General features: G+C 39.0%; 1 protein-coding gene across 3 annotated transcripts; it reads left to right on the top strand.

Moving 5' to 3' along the window:
- The first annotated feature begins 264 nt into the window (after positions 1–264).
- On the top strand, positions 265–25,692 carry LOC138713065 (26S proteasome non-ATPase regulatory subunit 10-like). Of its 3 annotated transcripts, none has more exons than XM_069844814.1 (6): positions 265–454; positions 5,049–5,322; positions 5,627–5,689; positions 7,538–7,612; positions 11,864–11,968; positions 24,857–25,692. In XM_069844814.1, the coding sequence occupies exons 2-6, from the start codon at positions 5,050–5,052 to the stop codon at positions 25,376–25,378; spliced, it is 1,038 nt and encodes a 345-aa protein (XP_069700915.1). In that variant the 5' UTR covers positions 265–454; position 5,049; the 3' UTR covers positions 25,379–25,692. The 3 variants fall into 3 exon arrangements, with proteins under 3 accessions (XP_069700915.1, XP_069700907.1, XP_069700924.1); XM_069844806.1 differs by lacking the exon at positions 24,857–25,692 and adding an exon at positions 12,405–13,266 and having other exon boundaries at positions 266–454; XM_069844823.1 differs by lacking the exons at positions 7,538–7,612; positions 24,857–25,692 and adding an exon at positions 12,405–13,266 and having other exon boundaries at positions 266–454.
- The last annotated feature ends 2,112 nt before the right edge of the window (positions 25,693–27,804 follow it).

Below are 27,804 nucleotides of genomic sequence, written 5' to 3'. Positions count from 1 at the left end.
ACGATAACAAGCTCTTGGCTTGCGGTACCTGTCACGCGATTTATCTCTACTGATATCTGATTAATATTTATTTTAAGATGAAAGTCATTGCGTTATCATATCGTTACATTGCAACTTTATTTAACAATAATAACAATCCTTTCTCCTATTGGCTGTCTTCAAGCGCCACTCCTGTGATCCACTCTTCCTTGCTTGCGTAAGCTGTCTGACAGTTTTATCTGGCTGTTTGTTAACCGGTAGATAAGGCACTATATAACTCCTCAGAAGCAGGGCTGCGTCACTACTCATTCTCGTTTTCAAACAAGTGGTTTTTGGTTCGAACTTCTTCACTTTTCTCTCCGTGTACAAAGTCTGTGGACGATTGTGTTGGGAATTGACCGGAACTCCGTCACTGTTGGTAGCACCGTTCTTCGTTTCGCTCAGTGTTAACATAACTTCATTTTCAACTCACAAGGTAAGTTCTGGCTGTGTAACAACAGCTTCTTCTTCTTCTTCTTCTTCTTCTTCTTCTTCTTCTCCTTCTTCTTCTCCTTCTTCTTCTTTATAATCCTATAGGCTAACAACAGTTTGGAAGTGATAGAGAATGGCGGCCTGTAAACTAAATCTTCTGCATGTTCATACATTTATTCCTCCACATACTCTACACTCCCGCCATTCGAGCAGTTGAAGAATGACGTCACGGAAGGCAGATGGTAAGCGGCTCACTGTATTAGCTGTCTGTTGTGTGTTAATAGCCGACCTGCCTCGGAGTCGAACCCGGTGTGGAGAGAAGGAACCCCCTCCAACATTGCCCCCTCCACCACCTCTGTGTACAGGGAAATGTGTCAGAGGCTGGGCTGCTGGAGGTCGATTAGCCAACTCAGCCATTTCAAGTTTAAGTCTAGCATATTTAGAGTGACGCCTGGCCATAAATATTGAAGATTATTGATAGCCAGAAATATGGCATGTTTTGTGTAACTTAACTGTCTGGGACGAATCTATTTCTTTGTTAAATACTTGTCTCCATGTCATATGAAAGTGAAGCTCATACGAAAGCTTTTAATAGAAAATTTCGTCACGAAAGCTTTCAGAATCCAGTATCGTCGTGCTGTTTGACTGCACACTGCACGGCGTTCCTGTGCGTTACGCAGTCACAGAGCATTGAACAATCATTCTCTCTGGCCGCTCCTTCATTGCTTTCTGCTTATCGTTATATTTGAACACAGACCAGAATGTGGGTCTGCTGCAACATTTCTGTGGCTGAACCCACCAGAATGAAGAACGATATCAATTCTTCTCTCTTTCGATAATGCCATCACGAAAATCAAGAAATTTGTTACAGGAAAGCTTCAAATAACCACAACAATGCATTCAAACTGCCACAGGTTAACCAAACAGTAAAGCAGGAAAAGTTAATTAGAGGAACTGGATAAAAATACCTTTTCCAAAGCCTCCTTAGTACTGTACCATGCAGTGGCGGCCGAAGGCTATTCTGTCAAGTGGGGCACAACCTTAATGATGAACCCTGAAAATTAAAAACATATAAAACCAATTTATGTGCACTAACCTTTCTAATTTTTGTAGATGAGCTCCATTTTTCGGTTCTTTCTGCGAGCAAAAACCTCTATAACTCTATTGTTGAAGTTCGGAATAGAATGTGCCATCTTTCTCTCAATTGAGAGCACTGCTATGCCCAGAGGAAAGTTAAATGCAATTCCAAGTGTAATTCACAGAAATGCGCTGATTCTCAATCGTTCGTACTCACAGATCACGGAACTGCCCGCCTTCTTACTACCGCAGCACTAGACTTGGGGAAACTCAGTTGAAAACTGTATTGTGCATTGAAGGCGGCAAAACGTCCGCCAAGATTCTCTGTTGTCAGTGACAAAGCTATTTGAGAACTGCCAACTTCATATATTGTAATGTAAACTTTCTTTTTTGGATACGATGGAAGCATAAACGTTTACAGGGAGCATTAACAACATAACTGTGACAAATGAAAATATATATATATATATATATATATATACACATACATACACACGTGATTTATACAATGAGTCGAGCTTCTAAAAGTAAACTTACGTTTAACGTTTTTCATGTCAAGTTTAGCTGTAAAATATCGTCTGCTATACAGCAAATATCAACACCCCTAAAAATGGCACGCAGCTAATTGGACTGTTCCTAAGCTAAAGAGGCTTGGTGGGCACGGCAAATACAGTGCCCAAAGCACACGGTCTGAGGCAAAGAGCTCCGCCTTCCTACAACTCACACCCCCATCCCTTCCTCGTCTATCGCTGGGCACGAGAAGAGAGAGCCCATTTTATTACCTGTTCGTAGACTACTACACATTCTGAAAACATTAGTAGCAATGAAAATGTGAAACTCTTTAATTTATTATTTCATAATGCTATTAAATTGTATTATAATATAGTCATAATAGGATAATAAAAATCACTGGGAGGGCACATGCCCATGTGCCCCTTAATAAAAGCCGCCCCTGGTACCATGTTACAAAATATCTGTAGATGCAGTAACTAACGTTTGTGTCATTATGACAGTTATCTTTAAGTAACTTGCAAACGATTAGAGATATCTCAAAACAGATTGCAGCATTGATTTTTCCAGAAAATTGTCACATCATTTTGAGCACCTACATGACCCCTTTTCCATTTAAAATTTCAAAGTTGCATCCAAAATGGCGGCTTTTGAGATAGCTGAAGGCTAGAATTGAATGTGTCACTGGTAAAGCATTTGGTCTTAAAAATACTGGTAACACCAATAGTAATCGAAAATCAATTATAAGGAAGATATTTATATGGTTCCCGACTTTTGATTCACGCTGTATAGTGATAAGCACGTGCTTTAAGTTTGCAGCCACAAATAGGTCAATTTCAACATAAAATTCGTTTCATACTTATGCCTATTTGCACTGGTGATATTCGGCCGGTTCGCACCGGGAAGGACGAACTGATTGTTAAATTATTTCTAGGTAATATTTGCAATTACCATGGACATATACCGTATATGTTTAACATAGGTACACATGAGGGAACTGGTTGTCAAACATTTTGCATAGGCTATCACCTCTGCCTATCTGTATATTGTAATGCAGTGTTTTAGCCCCCCCCCTTATTATAATTACCAATATAGGCTAATATGCGAGAGGTCAAGGACGAATTACTAGGAAAGTCGTCATTTTTCGAATTGTTGTATCCTGGACCTCTCAAATGTTACATTTGTAAGAAATAGGAGGAGGAAAGCTAGAACAGTGCCTTACAATATACAGGTGAGTGTTGTAGGTACTATTTTCATCTTGAAAGTATTTGTGGCTGCAAACTAAACCACGTGTTTATCAATATATACATTTGACAGAAGCCAATTAAGCAAAAGAAAAATTGTAACTTATTTAGTGTAACTTTCAAATTAAAGAACAAAAAAGAATTCCATATAACGCCATGAAAAATAAGATGGATTTATCAAAAGGCGCCTGCCGATATTTAATACTTGGCTAATGTAAGTTGTCAATATTCTCAGGTAGAGCACATTTTATTAACACACACTAAATAGAAAATAACATAAAATCACACTGTATTTCAATTTGCCGTCTCATTCTGCATTGCATTCGCAGCACTGCAGAATATAATTTAAGTATTTCTCTCTCTCTCTCTCTCTCTCTCTCTCTCTTGCACTGCAGCCTGAGGTTTATTGTGGTTATCACTTCTATTCTGTGAATGATTGGGTAGCTGAATGGCTGTGCTCTTGTACAAGTTCAGCACACTGTACCATGAAAAACTGAGCTATGTTATGGATGATGAAGATGACATATAAATTATTAAGAATTGACTGTCCGCTGTTGCATTACACAATTACCGTCACTTTTGTGTTATTTAGTTTCCAGATAGGAATATCCAATGAATCAAGAACATCTCACAATTCTTTGAAAAATTCTGATGAGTTACTGTGACTTGTTACAGTTTGTGGTAATGTTACTGACTGTGCTGATGATTTCTTTTTAACATCATTCTCGATAGCAAGTTTGCTATTTGCTGCTAGGATGAGGAGTGTGGAAATAAAAGTCAGCATGCAATGGAGAATATCGTTATCTGTACAGGTCACATCTGACTGAATCCCGGAAAGTCCTAAAACTTTATGAAGGTTGTTACTCTATTTTGTCAAGTGAGGAACAGCTGATTGGTTTCTGTAGCTTTCCCTCTCTAAATCCTTGGGACTCTTCAAGGATTCAAGCTTACTGTCCGTTCTTGAATTGCTCTTCCATGAAAATTATATTCCATCCTATTTTTGCTGTAAATGAGGACGGCAAGTGAACTACAAAATAAAATAAAATTCAATTATATTAAAGTTAAGTGAAACAAACAATTATAAATAATATGAAAAGTCGCAAAAATGGCCAAGAATGTACTACCAAAATTGAAAAAAAGTAACCTAAAAACGAAACAAATCCAAAAATAACGAAATTGATCTTAAAAACTGTGAGTCTTACAACCTGAAATCAATCATTAGGATTTATGTACTTATCAACAAAGTCTGCAAATTCTTAGATTAAAAGTAAAATGTTACCAACGTCAGCCCGTGCTGATTATGGTATTGTTCTAACACTGCTGACAGTCCAACATGTGTAAATGAGCAACTGTTGTTTTCCGCGGACATGAAATTTGTTGCAACTCTCTATAATTATGTCAAGTTTGTACTGAATTGCAAACAAAAGAAAATCAGCAATAAACGTTAAAGTAACTTAGAAGCAATTCATCTAAAAGTGGAAATGTATATAATCTTCTCCAATTCTGTGATATTCTGAGGAAACCCCTTGACATTTGTCAGTCAGTGAAGCTGTATTATTATTCTAATACAATATTTTGAGAACGAATTTTACGGAATTGCTAACATATTTGAGCAACACGAATTATTTGGTGGACACAAATAACTCTGAAAGCTGCATTGCACTCATTCATTACAGTTTCTGTAAGATCATTGGAGTATGTGTTAACGGAAGTGACTTTTGAATAGTATTTGTAGGTTTGACTCTTTTCTTGCTTTCTGGTGTGCAGGATGGCTAAACCGAATCCTATCCCCGACCTCAAGCAGCGAGTGAAGACCCTGGAGGGACAGGTTCGTCTGCTGCTTCCTCTAATAGAGGAGGTGAGTGTCCTCAAGGAGAGGTTGGACTCGCGGTCCCTGCATGGCCTGGAGGCAAGGAAGGAAGAGGAAAAAGTAGGGAGCAGCAACAACATTGAGGAGCTGAAGGAGAAATTGAAGCTGAGAGAGAGGGAATTAAGAGAAACACAGGCTGAGCTGGAAAAGCTGAAAGAAGAATCGGAAAGGGTAAGAGTTCTGCTGTTGCCATATTTACAGCTACTACTGAACAACTTATATTAGATCACAGTTAAGGTTTTATTCCACAGAACTATTTGCTACTACCAGACATTCAGAAAATGGGTGGCGACGAAAATTGAAAAATATTTAAGACAAATTTGTAGCCATGTATATAATGCGAATGATAGAATTAGAAATGTCGTGTTGTTTAGTGCAATACATTCAGTAGTTGGTTGTGAGTTATTCTGTTTCTCATCGTACTGTCGCCTTACTGACTGGGCTACGTCTGAACCTGATTCCTTTGTGGTTACAGGAGAAAGCAGAACTGAGGCAGAAATATGAAGGAGAGCACCAGTTGCGGCTCCAGCAGGAAAAAGTAAGTGATGAGCTATTACCATGGTTACAGACACAGTAATTGGACAGTTGAGACGAAAAACTTTAAAATAGGCAGACATGCAGACGCTAAGGTGTGTTCAAATGGACACTTAATTGAATAATAAATATGAGTACTCCATTATATATCACAATGTAGTGACAGTAATATTACTGGCAATATCTTAAAGACGAAAATGGGGATAGCTGAGTGACAGGAGGCCGAGGACAGTGAGAAGGTTTGAGTGGGTTAGGTGAGGGGCTAGCTAAAGTGTGATTTATATGGTGCTGCTTGTATTTGCTTTGAACAAGCTTCCTTATTCGCCGGCCAATTTGCTGGCTATATTTTCTAATGAAGCTGCTTATTTATTTCACTAGCGTCTTATTTTGAATTCCCATTGACTGAAACACACTCAATGACAAGTTGAACGTGTGCAACATTAATGCTCAGTCAAAGCGATAAGCCGGTTGATTTTACTAGCAGCTTCCAAAGAAATGGGATGTCAGGACTTCAGGGACTGAATCTCTGAACAACTGGCGAATACATCTGCCTTCAGTGCAGGCATTTGCAGTGGTATGGCCTTTGTCTAAGAAGCAAGTGTGGCATGATTTGTTGTCCTTGTCCTGTGCAATTGGGTCTTTCTATACTGGTTCCTTAAAAAGCAAAGTTTATGTCCCCCAAGTTTAACATGAAAAGAAATAGTTGACAATTCCTGCTAGAGAAAAGTATGTGAGAACTCTTATTAAAATATTCCACTGTTATAAACAGTTACGAAATAAAAGAGGAGATAGGACCGTGTAAATGTTTATGAACCAGCGTATATTCCAGCCAGATATTCATTCTGGTAAAGCATCGAGGTGCGACAGAAGAAGCTAGGAAGTAGCTTTAAAAGCAACAACATATAAATCATACTTAAGTGACAGGAGTCCAAGGACAGTGACTAGGTTAGAGTTGATTTTATGAGGAGAAATGTAATCATGAAAATGTGGATTACATATCAGGGCGTGCAGGTCTAGACCAGTGGTTCTCGAAGTATGGGTCGCGATGCCTTGCGTTGTCATGTAAAGAGCAGAGGGATGGATTATAAAATAAAAGAACAATGGCTTATTAACATACATTTATGTCGTATTTGACGAAATCTTAGTGAAAGTGTTTGAAAGATATCTCAATAAGGAAGGCACATCTAAGAAGCAAAATAGAATACATTGGAAAGTAGGTTAGCATATTCTGGTTTCTCATCTCGCAAGTACGATACTTTACAAAGTGGCCGCTATCGACTGGTTTTCAGTAAAATCATATTTTTTTTTCCAATTCTCTAGGGATTTCTTTTTGTTGCTTTTTTTTTTTAGGGAGGTACATATACGGTAGTGAGGGAAGAGGAGGTTGCAATGAAAAGTCTCCCCAAAAAATGGGCATCTTCACAACGTTTGATGCACACTGGTCTAGATGACCAATGGTGCATCTATTTTAGGGCTTATGAAAGTCTGAATTATGTTCTGGTAGTTAGGTGATCCATGGCCCATTTATTTTAGGGCTTACCATGAAAATACAAATTACGGTTTGTTCTGTGGCCCATTTCTTAAAACTTCATCATGAAAATGAAGATCAACTTCCTGCAGATGTTCAGTTGATTTGAGGACTCATCATATTTATTTAACTCTTTAGGGAAAATTATAGACTGTTGAGAAGTTTCATCTGAAAGCCTTTATCCAAACATTGGTAGCTGTTGTGTCATTTCCTGATGCTGTATACCGGCCATCAGCTTGATTCCTTCATGAAACCTGCTGCTTCAAGTCAGACTGTCACCTAACCAGCTGAGCTTTCTCTAATGCAGAATTGTTTATATTACAGAGTTACCAGGATCAGCTGGGGAAGCTGAGACAAGAACTGGAGGCTGGGCGGGAGATGAGGCTCCAGCTGGAAGAAGTAAGTGTGAGCTGTTACCGTGGTTACAGTTTGTACGTATGTATTTGTTTACACTGCAAGTGGGCAGCACCCAGTGGCAGTGCTATACACAATATAAACAATACACAATAAAATTATAATTTACAATATAATTATACAATACACAACACAATTATAGGGCAGAGTTGCCTTATTTGTACCATTTTACACATTTTATTTTTTCCAATTTTAACTGAAAAATGTTGAATCATTTCAATAGCGACATCTTAATTCCTGGTATGTTGGGAGGATTTTCCTAAAAAGAAAAGTTTACTTCAAGTTAACATAAAATCATGACGTTCAGTTTTCTAAATGTCTGCAATGAGTACAAATTAGGCAACTGGGTTCCTGAATTGTACCACATACATCAGGGCATCAAAGTTCTTGCTGAGGATGGTGTGTCCATCAAGCAATAGCAATACTGGCCTTTCTTTGGGAGGATGGACGGAGGAAATGAATTGTTGCATCCATTTGACGAACAATTCAGAGTTGATGTAGCCAGTTTCTGAAACTGTAATAAAAATGACTTGTGGAGCACCAACAGACAGATCATATTCATGGGAGGAACATATTGACCAGATGCACTGGCACATCGTTGCATTCACTCCTTTTTCCGCTCGATATCACACCCACTTCTTTCTTGCCTTTCCTCGCTACGATTTTCTGTGTCTTCTTCTGTACTGTGGAGAAGCCACTTTCGTCCACATTGAAAATTCTCGTGGATTCCAATTTGTATCTTTCACTGTTTTCCAGCAGATCGAAGAATTCATAGACACGTTCCTTGTTGTACTCTTTCGCTCGAGCCATGGATGTTGCCTCTGTCTGCCTACACAATTTGGGATGCCTCTTCAGATAGGCTGTGCATAATACCATTTCTTCAATGCTTGGTCCTTTTCACGATTGAAATTAAGTGGCAGTCCATTTCTCTGAGCTACATCAAAAGCAAGTTTCCTAACATCTGTTGGAGTTAATCAAAATATCACTTATTCAAACTTTAGAATGTGATTTTCAAGTTCATTTTCAATTTCTGCCGAAAATACTAAGGATCTTCCAAACGATTTAACATCTCCAATAGCATTTACGTTTTTGTTTTTTCGCATGTTTGGTATTGTAGGCTTAGGCACATTGTACATTCGGGCACATTCATTTATTGCATGATCGCCATTCATATATGCAGCAAGAGCAAGATTTTTGCCATTCTGGAATTAATGTAAAATGCAATTATAATTTGTTACAAAGGAAGAAACTTGAAAACGCCAGAACATGAAATGTGGAAATTATTCGATTAAATTCTAAATGCATAATTTATTGTGTTTATGCTATTTTGTCACAGTAATTTTTATTATTTGTAATGAACGTCTGACATGACTATTTTAAATTCCGAATTGAATGTGTTTTATTTCCTAAAATAAAAATTATAGTATTATATTCATATTAGAATGATTAGAAGTTAATAAATTATAATTGCTGATTTAAATTAGGTATATTTTTCTTCATACGTCACTATAATTTCATGCATTTATAATGAAAGTTGCCTATGTTGTACCGGTACATATAGCAAACTGAAGCCGGTACAAAATACGCAACCTCGCCATGTTTTCTTTGTTGAATTCTTGCTGCTTAACGGTTCCTAACAGAAGTCTGTAACTTAATGACAGTTACAATATATAAATGTAGTTTTAAATAATATATAGCATTGTGGACTTCCACTTAGCTTTCGGAAGTAATTGTTGTAGCCAGGTAGCGCAGAAACTAGATTGAAACTACCTAAACCAAGTTTTCTCAGTTCACAACCCACAGCCTTTGTCTCTCATAAAATGGCATATTTGTAGATGTAGTTCAGAATGTGTGACGTAGATGACAACACTTATCAAGGAACTAATTTTCAAGACGATGGTACAATTTAGGCAACGCACAGTGGTCTAGAATGCAAATTTAGCGGGACATATTAATAACTTTTCAGCTACCGAACAGATTTTTATGAAATTTTACACAGTAGTTACAGGTAGCATATATGTTTTGTATGCAAGCTCTCGTTACGTTGGTATAAGGGTAACTACTCCTTATAGGGGGCGCATTTAGACAAAATTAGCAACTTTTCTCCTATCTGACAGATTTTTATGAAATTTTACAAAACAGTTACAAGTAGCTTATATATTCTGTATACAAGCTCTGATTACGTTGGTATAAGGGGAACTACCCCATACAGGGGGCGCAATTAGACAAAATTAGTAACTTTCCTCCTATTTAACAGATTTTTATAAATTTTACACAGCAGTTACAGGTAGCATATACGTTTTGTATACAAGTTCTCGTTACGTTGGTATAAGGGGAACTACCCCTTATAGGGGGGCGAAATTAGACGAAATTAGTAACTTTTCTCCTATTTAACAATTTTTTTTTGAAATTTTACAAAGCAGTTACAAGTTACAAGAAGCCTATATGTTTTGTATACAAGTTCTCATTACGTTGGTATAGGGGGAACTACCCCTTATAGGGGGGCGCAATTAAACAAAATTAGTAATTTTTCTCCTATTTAACAGAGTTGTATCAAGTTTTACAAAGTAGTTATAGGTAGCATGTATGTTTTGTATACAAGTTCTCATTACGTTGGTATAAGGGGAACTACCCCTTATAGGGGGGCGCAATTAAACAAAATTAGTAACTTTTCTCCTATTTGATAGATTTGTATTAAATTTTACAAAACAGTTACAAGGAACATATATGTTTTGTATACAAACTCTGATTACGTTGGTATAAGGAGAACTACCCCTTATAGGGGGCACAATTAGACAAAATTAGTAACTTTTCTCCTATTTAACAGATTTGTATGAAATTTTACAAAGTAGTTAGCCTACAGGTAGCATGTATGTCTTGTATACAAACTCTCATTACGTTGGTCTAAGTGTAACTACCCCCTATAGGGGGGCGCAATTAGACAAAATAACTTTTGTCCTATCTAACAGATTTTTATGAAATTTTATACAGTAGTTACACTTAGTACATTTGTTTCATGTGCAAACTCTGTTTACGTTGGTATGAGCAGAAGTGCCCCTTACAGGGGGATGCATTTAGACAAAATTTTATGGGGGGGAAAAAAGTAACATTTTAGGTACTATTGCACCTTTTGGATACTCGGGAAGCTTATTTGGTACATAATTAACAAGCTGTCATCTTGAATTCCCTGAATTATACTGCGGAAGCAGATTCGGTTCACAGATATTGAAATAACTGCAACCGTGAAAAATGCCACTACTGCAACTCGAAAGAATAGTGCTCATAAATTATTACTTGTGCAAATCTGCGCACCTTAAGACTAGATTTAAAATAGAGGTAAATAGTGGAGGAAGTGAAAAAAAAAACATTTTTGGTCGAACCAAAGGGGTTTTTTCTCTCTACCTTAGCAAAGTCTGCACTCAATGGTTATATTTATATTTTGTCCCGTGTCCATTCATTCTAATTTGACATACTATAATAACATTCAATGTAACAAAAACAAACAGTGTTACATACCTAAAGAACTACTTGACACGTTGGTACCAAATATGAATGGAATCGACCACTTACAACAGAGTTACAGCACAAGGAAAACGGCAGACTCGCGGCGCTTGCTGAGTAAGAATGCTGGGTGGCGAAATGTGGCATGTTACCGGCCTCTTATCTCGCTATGCAGCCACCTCCGCTGATTAAGATTATCAATTGAGTGTTACTCAGTTATATAGGAACAATAATTTAATGGTTTATTTCATTTTTTTACATGTCATTTTTCTGCATTCGTCCTCCTAAATATGGATTTTAGACCACTGTGCAACGGTACAAATTACGCAACTCTCCCCTACAATACTTAATACAGTTATAAGTTATACACAATACAATAAGAATGCTACTATAGTACGTTGGCTTCTCTAACCGAGCCGTTATGTCTACCCATGCTTTCTGACCTAGATGTGCTCTATACAGTGACGTTATTCCACTTTTCCTACGTCTGTTCTCCAAAGTTTCCAATTTAAGTTATTTTATCGTATCGTTTCCATCTTCTCTTTTACCTTTAACCTTTTACGAGGGAGTTTACGAGCTGCATTCAGTCTTTGCACATTTTAATAATGATAAAAGGAATATTAGTTATAATATTATTAGTATTATAAAATCATCGTCGTCATCATCATAGTCATGTTTCTAGTCCAGTTATCGACATCTGAGGTTCTTCTCAACCAGATTTGTTTTTAATTGCAGAGTAAGGAGGAAGCACTGCGGGCTCTGCGAGAAGAACTGCAAGCGAAGGGGGAGGAACTGAAGAAAATGGCGGACGAACTGCAAGCGGAGCGCCAGAAGACAGCAGTAAGTGTGAGCTGTTGCCATGGTTACAGTTACTGAGCAATGATTGACACAAACTGTTACAACAGAGATTGCGACCAGCTGCAGTTGGAGAGCAAACTTAATTTCAGTTTTCAGACTAGAACTGCTACCACTATCACTACTGCTACTACTACTAATAGGGTGCTGTCGCTACTACTGACATGGCTGTAGTTATGGCTACTGTCACTACTACTGACATTACTGTAGTCATGGCTACTGTCACTACTACTGACATTACTGTAGTCATGGCTACTGTCACTACTACTGACATTACTGTAGTCATGGCTACTGTCACTACTACTGACATTACTGCAGTTGTGTCTACTGTCACTGCTACTGCCATCAGCTTCACTCAGCCTAGTGAACTGTCACCTAGCTGACTGAGCTTCCTCTGACCAGATTGTTTTGTCTGCTGCAGGAGCTCAGAGCTGCGGCTGAGGTCGGGCCCAACCTGCAGCATAAGGGCAGCCAAGGCAGGACTGAGCTACACCGGGCAGCACAGCGGGGGGACACACACAGGGTGCAGCTGCTCCTGGATGCAGGCAGCCTGGTGAACGCCGAGGATCATTATGGCCGCACGCCCTTGTGGCTGGCTGCACGTGAAGGCCGCCAGGATGCGTGCAGGGCGCTGCTGGCTGCCGGGGCGCGGCCGGATGTGAAGGGAGGACGAACTGGCTGCACTGCTCTGCATATGGCTGCACTCTGTGGGCACCCTGCAGTGTGTGAGCTGCTGCTGGCAGCTGGGGCGCGGCCCAACGAGCCTGATGATACAAACCAGTGGGCTGCACTGCACCGTGCAGCATGTCGTGGCCGCACCCCAGTGGTGCAGCTGCTGTTGCAGCATGGCGCTGAGCGGGGGGCGAGGGATAAGCAGGGACGGACGGCCCTGGACCTGGCGCGGCAGAGTTTCACAGAAGTGGCGGCCATGCTGCAGGGCTGAGCAGGCGCAGTGCTGCCAACACGACAGCAATACCATTATAGCACAGTAACCAGCGGGAATGTGTTGTGTTGGCATCACTGCTCTGCGTGTAATGCTGTTACTTCATTGCTCTAGGCTGGCGTTACTCTCGTGTTGTGTGGCTTTGTTGTGGTTGGAGCTTGACACGCCACTGATACCTTGTGAATATTATTATTATTATTATTATTATTATTATTATTATTATTATTATTATTATTATTATTATTATTATTAGTTTATTATTGTCATCAATAGTCAATTGTCTTTATAATTATTGTTCAAATTGCTGTACACAATATCCAAATAAAATACGTTAAAGGTTTTTATGTTGCTATCACTGTTTGTCTAAAACATACAGGATTGTTATTGTGATACGCCACTAATCATTCTGCATGTGAACTGAACTATTTCAAGCGCAGTAGACTAAGTATGTCGCCTCGCCCTGTCCGATGATCTTGATACGCCACTGACTGCCGTTGCTGCTCCTGTTCCTCACACGCACATCAATACTGCGGCTAATTTTTATGCCTATATTTATTCGCAATATGAGAAAAAAAGCATTTCCGTTGGCATCACTGTGCCTGCACGAACTCCACATCCACGCCTGTAAACTTGTAGTAATTACGTCCATAAAGTACGCCACTGATAACTTCAAAGACTCAAACACGGTTTACCGCCGTCTATTTTCTGACCGCCATAGCCTATTATGAAAAGGGTAAGCGTGAAGTTAACCACCCCATTTACATTCATAATACAGAACATTGAACATCCCTGAGGTATTGTTTGGTATTCAGTGATCATACATAGCTTACATAATTAACATCAGACGTAATTGAGCCTGATTTATTCTTTTCATTCACCTCCACTGCCGACGTCAGTATGCTGTACGGACATCAGTTTCTTCCGTGTGTGTGGGTTTTCTTCACCACCCCCACTATCGATCGGCGTAGCCCTACATAACTGAGAATGAATCTGAGAGAGAAAACTCACGGTCTTGAAGGAACTTAGTCCTGTAGCTAACATGTTAGGCTTCCTCGCAAAATATTAGGCCTATGTTACACAAAGTGCCTACCTATAGCCTAGACTACGTATATTTTCCAGTTCCACTTTCAGTTTCTAATTTGGTAGGCCTGCAACTTCTGTTCCATGATGTTTCACTAAAGAGTTCGTTTACTTGCTTATGGCTTTAGATAACTCCTGAATGCTCACTACTGTTGGCAGCTGATTAAGGTCGTTCCTGATGTCAGTTACAATAAGGTTTCCAGGTGTCCTGTATCGTATAGGGTCTCCAATATTTCAGATTGGAGAATCCCCTATTTGCGAATGTTATAACGACGGATAATGCTTTAAATCGTGTTGAACATGTTTGTTATTTAAGAGACACTTATCAACAGAAGTGTCTTCAGACTAGAGTCCGCCACTGCACAGCCCAACACACCGTCCTTCCACCAGCTCCTTCCAGTGGTTGTGGCTTCCTTATTTTCAGTCGTAGCGTACCACGTCTGCATAAGACCACAAGCGGAGAGAGGAAGACGACGACCAACGAAAGATGTTCAGATGAGAGCTTGCGCAATTCCGTGACGTTGAGTTGCCGCATAATCAGGATGAAGAACTCCGTTAAAAAATTAGGGAAACTAGTTCTGTAGAGAGTAAAAAGCACCGACAACAGAGTGTACTTACAAATGGATTTTAGAGAACTCGGAGGATCATTGCAGACCTCACATAAGCCTTCCATTTTAATATTATCCTCCCTATTACGTCTCGTCCTCCCCAAAAATCTTTCTCCCCCTGGCTCGGTTCCCCACACTAACACACTAACTTGTACGCGTTTCAGTATTCACCCATAGGCCATGGTACGTGCTACATGCTCTGCCCACGTCTAACGTCTGTATTTAATACTCCTAATTATTTTGTGTGAAGAATACAGTTCACGCATTTCTGCTGTGTGTAACTTTCTGTATTCTCCTATAACTTCATTCCTCCCTGTTGTCCCAAATTTTTTCATAAGGACCTTATTCTTAAGCATAGCCTACTTAAAAATTACTATCAGTATCATATTTTTCTTTTTGAGACAAAAAAAATTGTTTTGCTGAACAGAAATGCTTCAGTCCTGCATTCCCCTTACGGCTGGCCTGGTTGCTACGTGAAACCGTTTTCATGTGTCTGACAGTCAGCCCCGCGTCCTGATCTAGTACCAACATCATTCAGAGCGGAATTATTCAGGGCGCCTAAAGTCAGATAACCCATCTTACGCATGTGAAGGCAGGATGTATCCTTGCAAGGCGGAGTTACGGTATCTCAGGCCTATGTAAGTTATGTTCAGTCAGGTGTTCGAAGAGAAGTTTGAAGCTCATGAGCGATAGCAATAAAGCATCACTCATGAGGCAACTAAGCCAGAAGATAGTGGGGTATGGTGGCCAGGATGATTATGCGGTGCCAAGTGAAGTTTAAATCTTAAACGAACGAACAATTCCTTGAAGGATTGGAGTTGGTAAGGGGAGAGTTGTTTAGGTTTGTAAATATTGAATAGAAAAATATGATTTTTTTTTATTTTAGAACTCTTTCTTTAAATAAGTTTAACAATCTAGGGCATAAGAAAATTGAACAAAGGTGAATCTACAACACGAAAGTGTTAACTGAATTATGGGGTAAACATTTCACGCAGGTGTGCATAATGTGTTGAGGAAGAGGGCATATTAACTGATATGAAAAAAAAAAGTTGGAAGAAATCGCGTTTAACAAAAAAAAAAAATACACAGCAGTAGTTGACTATATTAATCGGTTTAATGTACGGCGGTTTACAATTGCTATGGTTACCTACGTCTGAATGAGATGAAGGTGATAATGCCAGCCAGATGCACGCCGAACGTTACCCAGCATTTCGTCGTGGATTTTATCAAACCTGCTATGTGACAGACACAACATAATATTTCAGGAGGAAGAAAAATTAATTAAAAATCAACGGGACTACATAAGAATATGAAATAATTTGGTAGAAAACGTTGGTATCTATGGTGAACGTAAATGACATGATAAAGGATCAGTGTAGGCCTGTTGACGTTTAATTAGTTTTTCTTCATCCAGAAAAATTATTTTCTGTACTGCCACATAGCAGAGTTCATAAAATCAACGATGGTTTGTTCTTAACGAATTGAAGAAAACGCTGGAAAGAACCTCAACCAGGTAACTTGTCACATACTGGATTTGAACTCGTGCCTGCTAGTTTCATTGTCACACATACTGTTACTTCACAGCCGTGGACAATATAAACGCACTCCAGGCAAAGAAATTCACAAAATTCCGATCCCTGAGAAAAGTTGATATCCACCCAAAAACAGCAAGGATTTTACATTTCTCCTCCGCCAGCATTTGTACGGAAATCCCTCCGGCTAGAAGGAGCTGCATGGATGCAGACAATAACGGGTCCTTGATCGCTACCCATAACACCAAGGGTTCTCCTCAACTCTCAGTGGATTAGCTTCGAAGACTCCGGAAATGTTCGGATATCCTTCAATATTTGTCTGGAGAGAATTTATCGAAATAAATCAAGAAATAGCGACGGATTGTTCATATTTTCTGTGTCTCTTCTTCATAATGAAGCCTCCAATACGGTTGGCTCCAACCACCCAATAGGGCTACTCAAAAATGGGCACTATGACCCCAATGTTTTCTTAACAGTCAATATCTGGGAACCAGGCGTCGCAGTAAGGCGTTCTTGACGCCCCTGGACGTACTGGGGCAAATAAATTCACAAGTCCGGTCCAGGATAAAACTTCATTTGTCAAAAAAAAATCAGGCATTTAGGTAATAGTTTTCTGTGTAGGGCAGTTCTTTGACTGCAAACCCAGCATTCTCCAATCTTTCTTATTTTCTGTCTTCCTCTTAATCTCCGCATATGATCCATAATATATCTTAATGTCGTCTATCATCTGATATCTTCTTCTGCCCCGAACTTTTCTCCCGCTCACGATTTCTTCCAGTGCATTCTCCAGTACGCAGTTTCTTTTCAGCCAGTGACCCAGTGTTTCTAAAATGTTATCTAAAGTTTTTGGTTATATTTCTGTTTCTATTCTTTCATTTGTTACGAGATGTCTTCAATCATTTTTATCATACAGGCTAGCAAGTCTTGTTTTTGCCTTAAAGTGCCATCCTTGCTTAGGATGTTTCCATATTAAATCACTGGACACGCATACAAGCACTGTTATTTTTTAGTTACGAATTCAGTCATGTCTTTGAACTAGACCTAGGGTCTATCGGCAGGGTAGCTGTAATTTGTAATGTGGGGGGGGGGTGGCATAATTTTGTGATGTAGACCTACAATTTTCATAAAAAATTTGAATTATGGATACAAATTAAATACATAGCTAATCCTATTAGACTTTGGGTGTAGACTATTTTGAAACATTATTTTATATATTAGCCTCTAATTTTTGTGAAGTTGTGTAATCGGTAATCGATTATAAAATGCCCAACTCTGATAAAAAGGAAGTAAACGATAGGCTATGTTTTATATAGGCCTAAAGTTCTTTGGTCCCCACCGTTATGATCTATTTGTCTTCTTCTTTTGAAGAAATGTACGATCTTGGAAATTGTGACGCACCTCTTATACCAAATAACTTAATATTAACAATACTTCGATTGATAAACAATAAACTAAAACCTGTACTATGAAACAGATAAGGATCTAATTAAATTAACGCTAAACACATAGAATACTGAACACATAAAACACGGAACAACACGTTCAGCGCTGACTTGAAACTGATTCTAAATAATATGTTGTACTGTTTTGAAACAGACAAAAATTGCATTCGTGTGGTGTGAGTGTTACAATTGTTCCTATTTTATTACTTCAATTCTGCTATAATCTTTCAGTATTTTTCACATCGTGTTGAACGTATAAAATAAAGGTGCTGGTAACCAGGAATAAGGGTATGACAGTTGGCTCCAACTCCTGAATGAAACTCCGAGAATACAATGAATAACAATAAACACAGAAATCAATTCTGCTATAATCTTTCAGTATTTTTCACATCGTGTTGAACGTATAAAATACCGGTGCTGGTAACCAGGAATAAGGGTATGACAGTTGGCTCCAACTCCTGAATGAGACTCCGAGAATACAATGAATAACAATAAACACAGAAATCAATTCTGCTATAATCTTTCAGTATTTTTCACATTGTGTTAAACGTATAAAATACCGGTGCTGGTAACCAGGAATAAGGGTATGACAGTTGGCTCCAACTCCTGAATGAAAATCAGAGAATACAATGAATAACATTAAACACAGAAATCAATTCTGCTATAATCTTTCAGTATTTTTCACATCGTGCTGAACGTATAAAATACCGGTGCTGGTAACCAGGAATAAGGGTATGACAGTTGGCTCCAACTCCTGAATGAAACTCAGAGAATACAATGAATAACATTAAACACAGAAATCAATTCTGCTATAATCTTTCAGTATTTTTCACATCGTGCTGAACGTATAAAATACCGGTGCTGGTAACCAGGAATAAGGGTATGACAGTTGGCTCCAACTCCTGAATGAAACTCAGAGAATACAATGAATAACAATAAACACAGAAATCAATTCTGCTATAATCTTTCAGTATTTTTCACATCGTGTTGAACGTATAAAATACCGGTGCTGGTAACCAGGAATAAGGGTATGACAGTTGGCTCCAACTCCTGAATGAAACTCAGAGAATACAATGAATAACATTAAACACAGAAATCAATTCTGCTATAATCTTTCAGTATTTTTCACATCGTGTTGAACGTATAAAATACCGGTGCTGGGAACCAGGAATAAGGGTATCACAGTTGGCTCCAACTCCTGAATGAAACTCTGAGAATACAATGAATAACAATAAACACAGAAATCAATTCTGCTATAATCTTTCAGTATTTTTCACATCGTGTTGAACGTATAAAATACCGGTGCTGGGAACCAGGAATAAGGGTATCACAGTTGGCTCCAACTCCTGAATGAAACTCCGAGAATACAATGAATAACAATAAACACAGAAATCAATTCTGCTATAATCTTTCAGTATTTTTCACATTGTGTTGAACGTATAAAATACAGGTGCTGGTAACTTGGAATAGCTTAGGCAAAACGAAAATTCACCTCGAATTCTGAACATTTTCTCTTATTAAATTTAATTAAAAATACACATTGCGTATAAGTTCTAGACCTATTGAAATAATTATATATAGATGCTATAAAGTTTTTTTTAATTATTATTTATTTCATTTTTATTAGTTTTTTCCTATGTAGGGCCTAGATGGAACAACACCGAAAAACGTGCTTTGCTCACAGGGTCTTCCAGTGTTCCTAATTGTTTATGTTCCTTATAATTCAGTATATAAAGGCATATATATATCTGTTGTATATACAAAATAACAAATGCTTACATTCACAGTCGAAATTCAGCGTCGCCTGGTATATCCTACAACAGGCTCCGCCAAGTCGAGTCAAGATCGCGAGAGGGCGTACAGGCCTACTTACGGCTTCCACTGCGGGCAGTACACTTGTACACTGCAGTCTGTCAGTGGTGGAGCCTATCGAGGTCGCTTGGGGGCACCGGTGCACTGCATTTTGCACCAGCAATATTTATGTGCTAAAACATGAACCTTAGCAATGTAATGGATGTTGTTATGCGAACAATTAATTTCATAAGGTCAAAAGGACTCAATCACAGGGACTTCAGGGCTCTGCTTGATGGTATTAACAGTATGGGGATTTACTCTACCATACCGAGGTAAGGTGTGAAGTCGAAAAATTCTGGAACGTTTTCTCGCACTTAGAAATGAAACTGCCTTATTTATGGATGTACATGGGAAACCTGTTAGAAGTCTTGGACATGAAAGAATATATAAGAATAATGCAACAATTGTGCGAAGTTTCGAACGTAGATTTGAGAATATTAGAGATCTTGAACAACAATTTAAGATATTTGCAATATCTTTTTCAGTGAGTGTCCTGGATATTCCTGCTGAACTACAATTAGAAATACTTGATTTACAAAGCGATATTGAGCTAAAGGATAAGTATCAAAACAAAAAGTATTAACCATTTCTATACTTGTTTTCCACGAGAAAGGTTTCCTAAACAGTACAATCTTGCTGCAAGAACGTTGTAAATGTTCGGGACAACCTACGTATGCGAAACACTGTTTTGTTTAATGAAGTTTACAGTCACGTCACAGAAACAACTAAGTGATGAACAATTGAAAGCATGTTTGCTATTGGCTGGTACTAAAACAATAGCTCCTAGAATTAAATAGCTGCTTACTAACAGAAAACTGCAAAAATCGCAGCGGATCTCTGATGTTTAAGAAAAAGTACTATTATTAGAGAATTGTATTTGAATGACAACGTTTGTACTGTTGTTTTATTTTGTTAATTGAATTGTATAGCAATGAGAAGAAGACAAACAGTATATTAATCTGTATAAAAGTGTATATTTTGTTTTGATTCATTATTGTGCAAACATGCAAAAATTTGTTTCGTATATAGTTAACTGTACAAAATTGTATAGAGTACTGTTTTTCAGTACAGTGCAATTAACAGTGAACGCGTGCTTCAATTAAAAGCTGAAATTAATTTAGGCCTACATTCTTATCACAAATTTGGTTCACATACAAGTTCTTAGCTCCGCCACTGTGGAAGCAGCTACCCTTGCCCGCAGCCGTACGTCAGGGCTTGAGGGTTTGTACGTACGCACGAGAGTGTAGTCACTTGACGGTCCCTGTCCTACAATAATGTAGTCTGCAGCCTTGTAGGCCTATCTAGAGCAGGGTTCTGTCACGTGCTGTAATCTACGACGGGGCAGCACAGCTTTACTTGCCTCCCGATGAAGCCATGCTGCGGATTCCACAGCATTTAAAATTCGTCGTCTTCGGCGGGGTTCGAACCCGCATCCAGCTTGTAGCACAGTGCGACATTCCAGTGTCATTATCTGCAATAAAAGTAACAATTTCCGCCATATTGTTTATTTTCCACGTGTAAGTCTGGCTTTGGGCTGACACAACTGCGGAGGAGTCCGCGTATATTCTAGAATGCCATGACGAAATTGCGCATTTTATCCCTCTTCACTGCATCAGCGAGCGGGATGAGTTGCTCATTTGTCTTGTTTCTGTGCGGGCTGGGCAGTTTCTAGATCCCTGGACGGGAGTCGAATTTGGAAATTTTAGCTGAGACAGATATAGTTGTGTTTTATATTACTACAACTTGTTTATAAGCCTATGCGGGATGTGAAAGCCAATTGAAGACATGTATTTAGGATTAATAATATATAAACAATAAGGCCTACAGCTTTCAAACTGTTTCCTATTGTATGTTCGTTCAGAGAAAAACAGGGGAAGGGGTGCAATAAGAGAGTATGCTACCGAAGCAGTGCTTGTTGTTACACAACTAGACACGCGACTAAGGAAGCAGCGTTGCAACATCTAATAGAGTACGTCAGTTAAACGTCCACTTACATATCTCTGTTGTCCACACGTGTGGAGTAACTGCGGTCTGGCCGCGAAACCACGTTCTATTCCCGGTCGGGGCAAGTTACCTGGTTGAGCTTTTTTCTGGGTTTTTCCCTCAACCCAATATGAGTAAATGCTGGGTAACTTTCAGTGCTGGACCCTAGGCGCTTTTCACCGGCATTATCACCTTCATCTCATTCAGACGCTAAATTACCTAAGTTGTTGATAAAGCGTCGTAAAATAACCTAAAAACCATCTATGTTTATATTCACTAATAACATTTATCTATTAGCCTATTATTATTATTATTATTATTATTATTATTATTATTATTATTATTATTATTATTATTATTATTATTATTATTATTATTATTATTATTATTAACCCGCCAGTGAACGTGTCATGAAAAGTTACGTAACTGCACGGGTTGGGTCTCTCAGACCCATTTTCTAAATATGAAAGAAGTATATTTATTTCAGTCATATAATAACAGTTTTTTTTTTCTCCTACACAGTTAACATAATAAATTTGTAAATTTCACATATTTTATAGTAGTATAACCTATAACAATTGAGTCATTTTTTTTATCGATACAGCAATTCGCAATCTGTGCCTTGTGTCTTTTCTTGCACTGCACATAAAATGATGTCCAATGTAGGGGATATGTGGTTGTTGTAACATTCATAAATGGTGCGTCGTAATATATCACGTGCGAAATCAATAAGTTTCTTGGATTACGTAACTGTTTGTAATACAGTCTGAATTTCTTTTTTTAGGAGTGTTATACTTGGTTATATTGATAGAAATTATTTTCCTCACTAATGATCTTGAAACACCTGCAGCGCGAACTGTTTTATCAATTGGTGAATCACATTTCCTTCTCCTTGCCTTTATATTATGTGCAGCTTGTCTGTCTAATGACTGACCTCTTGTAACAATGATTGTCATCGCTATGTTGTTCACTCTCTGCAACAGACTCCCATGGTGCCACATATTTCACTAATTTCAGTGAACACTAAGAAAACTAAACAGATAATGCAAACTACGTGCACTCCAAGTCGTTACAGAACTGGCAACTATGTGGTGTTTACCTCTGCGCGGGACGAAGGGAATAGCGGTAACTTGTGTGGCCTTCTGTTTTCAGCCCCCACCCCCTGGTTTTTCTCCGAGCGAACGTACAATAATTCTGAATTACAGTATATCAAAGTGTGTTTATTTTTGTCTAAAACTGTACTTTGTAGCTACAATTAGTAAACAAGACCAAAAGAAAACAATATCTTAGTGTAGGTACATTCTGATTGGCTGAACTATGTCCAACACACAACAGCCCTCTGTCTGTGGTGGTTGGAAGCTGAGCTCTGTTTAGGTGAGTGGCGACGCGAGACATGTGCGGTTGGGTCTCCCGTGGAGGACGATGTGTTAGGACTGAGGTAAGAAACTGATTTAAAGTGAGTCCTGATTTACAACTTATAGATGTAATAAACAAGAGAACGTAGTTCGCATCTCAGCTTAAGTTACGATGTGAATTTCAGCTTTGCTGTCCGTGTGCTTTACGTGTTTCAACAGGCTTTAATTTGGATCTGGAATTACATTAACAACTGTTTGAGGACACTCGAAAATTACTGTAGTTATGACTACTGTCACTAATACTGACATTACTGTAGTTATGACTACTGTCACTACTACTGACATTACTGTAGTTATGACTACTGTCACTACTACTGACATTACTGTAGTTATGACTACTGTCACTACTACTGACATTACTGTAGTTATGACTACTGTCACTACTACTGACATCAATGTAGTTATGACTACTGTCACTACTACTGACATTACTGTAGTTATGACTACTGTCACTACTACTGACATCAATGTAGTTATGACTACTGTCACTACTACTGACATTACTGTAGTTATGACTACTGTCACTACTACTGACATTACTGTAGTTATGACTACTGTCACTACTACTGACATCAATGTAGTTATGACTACTGTCACTACTACTGACATTACTGTAGTTATGACTACTGTCACTACTACTGACATTACTGTAGTTATGACTACTGTCACTACTACTGACATCAATGTAGTTATGACTACTGTCACTACTACTGACATTACTGTAGTTATGACTACTGTCACTACTACTGACATTACTGTAGTTATGACTACTGTCACTACTACTGACATCAATGTAGTTATGACTACTGTCACTACTACTGACATTACTGTAGTTATGACTACTGTCACTACTACTGACATCACTGTAGTTATGACTACTGTCACTACTACTGACATCAATGTAGTTATGACTACTGTCACTACTACTGACATTACTGTAGTTATGACTACTGTCACTACTACTGACATTACTGTAGTTATGACTACTGTCACTACTACTGACATCAATGTAGTTATGACTACTGTCACTACTACTGACATTACTGTAGTTATGACTACTGTCACTACTACTGACATCAATGTAGTTATGACTACTGTCACTACTACTGACATTACTGTAGTTATGACTACTGTCACTACTACTGACATCACTGTAGTTATGACTACTGTCACTACTACTGACATCAATGTAGTTATGACTACTGTCACTACTACTGACATTACTGTAGTTATGACTACTGTCACTACTACTGACATTACTGTAGTTATGACTACTGTCACTACTACTGACATCAATGTAGTTATGACTACTGTCACTACTACTGACATTACTGTAGTTATGACTACTGTCACTACTACTGACATTACTGTAGTTATGACTACTGTCACTACTACTGACATCAATGTAGTTATGACTACTGTCACTACTACTGACATTACTGTAGTTATGACTACTGTCACTACTACTGATATTACTGTAGTTATGACTACTGTCACTACTACTGACATCAATGTAGTTATGACTACTGTCACTACTACTGACATTACTGTAGTTATGACTACTGTCACTACTACTGACATTACTGTAGTTATGACTACTGTCACTACTACTGACATCAATGTAGTTATGACTACTGTCACTACTACTGACATTACTGTAGTTATGACTACTGTCACTACTACTGACATTACTGTAGTTATGACTACTGTCACTACTACTGACATTACTGTAGTTATGACTACTGTCACTACTACTGACATCAATGTAGTTATGACTACTGTCACTACTACTGACATTACTGTAGTTATGACTACTGTCACTACTACTGACATCAATGTAGTTATGACTACTGTCACTACTACTGACATTACTGTAGTTATGGCTACTGTCACTACTACTGACATTACTGTAGTTATGGCTACTGTCACTACTACTGCCATCAGCTTCACTCAGTCTAGTGAACTGTCACCTAGCTGGCTGAGCTTCCTCTGACCAGATTGTTTTGTCTGGTGCAGAAGCACAGAGGTGTGGCTGAGGTCGGGCCCGACCTGGAGCAGGACAGCCAAGGCAGGACTGAGCTACACCGGGCAGCACAGCGGGGGGACACACACAGGGTGCAGCTGCTCCTGGATGCAGGCAGCCTGGTGAACACCGAGGATCATTATGGCCGCACGCCCTTGTGGCTGGCTGCATGTGAAGGCCACCAGGATGCGTGCAGGGCGCTGCTGGCTGCCGGGGCGCAGCCGGATGTGAAGGGAGGACCATTTGGCCGCACTGCTCTGCATGTGGCTGCATACTGGGGGCACCCTGCAGTGTGTGAGCTGCTGCTGGCAGCTTGGGCGCGGCCCAACGAGCCTGATGATGCAGACCAGTGGACTGCACTGCACTGTGCAGCAGTGTGTGGCCACGCCCCAGTGGTGCAGCTGCTGTTGCAGCATGGCGCTGAGCGGGGGGCGAGGGATTGGCACGGACGGACGGCCCTGCACCTGGCGCGTGAGAACCGGCGCACAGAAGTGGCGGCCATGCTGCAGGGCTGAGCAGGCGCAGTGCTGCCAACACGACAGCAATACCATTATACCACAGTAACCAGCGGGAATGTGTTGTGTTGGCATCACTGCTCTGCGTGTAATGCTGTTACTTCATTGCTCTAGGCTGTCGTTACTCTCGTGTTGTGTGGCTTTGTTGTGGTTGGAGCTTGATACGCCACTGATACCTTATTATTATTATTATTATTATTATTATTATTATTATTATTATTATTATTATTACTGTAATCAATAGTCAATTGTCTTTATGATTATTGTTCAAATTGCTGTACACAATATCCAAATAAAAGTATGTTAAAATTGTTTATGTTGGTATCACTGTTTGTCTAAAGCATACAGGATTGTTGTTATTGTGATACGCCACTGATCCATCAGCATCTGAACTGGACTATTTCAAGCACAGTAAGTATGTCACCTCGCCCTGTCCGTTGACCTTGATACGCCACTGACCTCCGTTGCTGCTTCTGTTCCTCACACGCACATCAATACTGCGGCTAATTTGTATGCCTATATTTATTCGCAATATGAGAAAAAAAGCATTTCCGTTGGCATCACTGTTCCTGCACGAACTCGACATCCAGGCCTAGTAGCTTGTATTAGTTACGTCCATAAAGTACGCCACTGATAACTTCAAAGACTCGAACACGGTTTACCGCCCTGTACTTTGTGACCGCCATATTGTGAAAGGGGTAAGCGTGAGGTTAGAATTTATATCTCCTGTTATGAGAAGAGAAAAACTTAGACTTAACATAGCCTAGCCGTATCAATAGGCGAAGGCGTTTCCCTGTACAGGTACACCCCTGTATATGAAATCAAACATTTACATATATATTTACATTTATAATACAGAGGTCATAGAACACCCCTGAGATATTTTTTGGTATTCAGCGATCATACATAGCCTACATAATTAACATCAGTCTAATTGACCCTGATTTATGCTTTGCGTTCGTCTCTACTGCCGACGTCAGTATGCGGTACGGACATCAGTTTCTTGTGTGCCCCCCCCCCCTCAACTTCCTCTCTCAAACGGTGTAGTCCTATATAACACGAGAATAATCTGGGATTAAAAAATGACGCTCTTGAAGAAACTTAGTTCTGCAACACGTTAGGCCTATTCGCAAAATATTAGGCCTATGTTAGACCTGGCACCTGCCTATAGCCTACGTATATTTTCGAGATAAACTTCCAGTTTGCAATGTGGTACGCCTGCAACTTCTGTTCTATGATATCTGACTAAAGATTTCGGTTACTTATAACTTTTAGAGAACTCCTGAATGCCCATTATTGTTGGCAGCTGATTAAGGTCGTCCCTGATGTGAGTTACAAGTAACGTTGCCAGGTGTCCTGTGTGGTATGGGGTGTCCAATATTTGAGATCGGAAAAATTGTCCCATATGAATTCCGTATGGGACTCCATTTCCCGTAGGCTGTTTACGACCTCTACAACGACGAATAATGCTATAAATCGTGTTGAACATGTTTATTATTTAAAACATACTTATAAACAGAACATCCTACAGACTACAGTCCGCCACTGCACAGCCCAACACACCGTCCTTCCACCAGCTCCTTCCAGTGGTTGTGGCTTCCTTATTTTCAGTCGTAGCGTACCACGTCTGCATAAGACCACAAGCGGAGAGAGGAAGACGAAGACCAACGAAAGATGTTCAGATGAGAGGCTGGAATAAATAGTAAGGGCTAAACCATGTTGCTGTTGACTACGAATTACTTTCAAGGGTTGCTTGTGTAATTTCATGACCTTGAATTTCCTCATAGGCATAATCAGTATGAAGAATTCCGTAAATATTTAGTGAAAAAAGCAGTAGTGGACGGTGGGTTTGAAAGTTGGGGAGGCCAAGACGTGAATGATGAGAATATAAAAATATAAGGCCTGTGACGTACCTCATTACCAAGCGTCGAATTTATAGGTTTCAAGAAATTAAAATTAGGTTTTACAATTTATGTTTTAGGATTTTAAATCTTATGTTTAGGAATTTATATTATTTTACGGGAAAAAAATAAAAATAAACGACATACTATTAATATATTACAACGGATTGGTAAAGATTGTCTCTCTTTAGGACACTTTAAGTCCTAACCTACGAATTAGGTCTTTTTAGGTCATATTGAATTTAAGAATGTTACGCTTTGCTACATAAAACGAATAAGAAAAGCAATATTTCGAGAGTAAGGAGATAGCAACAAAATTGATTCGAACCTAAGAATCCGGGGCTTGCTCATTACTATTACATAGTCTAATTTTTACAGCAAATTAACTGGACGTTCCTCTTTCTTTGCAAACCGATCAAATAGGTAACAACATACTGAATAACTGCTACTAGAAGAAGCTAGAGACAAATCTGCATTTGTTTCTAAACTCTCGATATATTTAAAATATTGCATAAGTAAATACAT

This window comes from Periplaneta americana, chromosome 2 (assembly GCF_040183065.1).
Source record: "Periplaneta americana isolate PAMFEO1 chromosome 2, P.americana_PAMFEO1_priV1, whole genome shotgun sequence".
NCBI lineage: Eukaryota > Metazoa > Arthropoda > Insecta > Blattodea > Blattidae > Periplaneta > Periplaneta americana.
The sequence above is the reverse complement of the archived record's forward strand: the minus strand, read 5'-3'. Positions and strand labels throughout refer to the sequence as shown.

Bases quoted from the DNA above. Each gene is read 5' to 3' on its own strand.
- LOC138713065 (XM_069844814.1), top strand. From the start codon at position 5,050: ATGGCTAAACCGAATCCTATCCCCGACCTCAAGCAGCGAGTGAAGACC. The intron at 5,690-7,537 runs GTAAGTGATGAG...TTTATATTACAG, and splicing joins TGCGGCTCCAGCAGGAAAAA to AGTTACCAGGATCAGCTGGG. The intron at 11,969-24,856 runs GTAAGTGTGAGC...TGTCTGGTGCAG, and splicing joins CGGAGCGCCAGAAGACAGCA to AAGCACAGAGGTGTGGCTGA.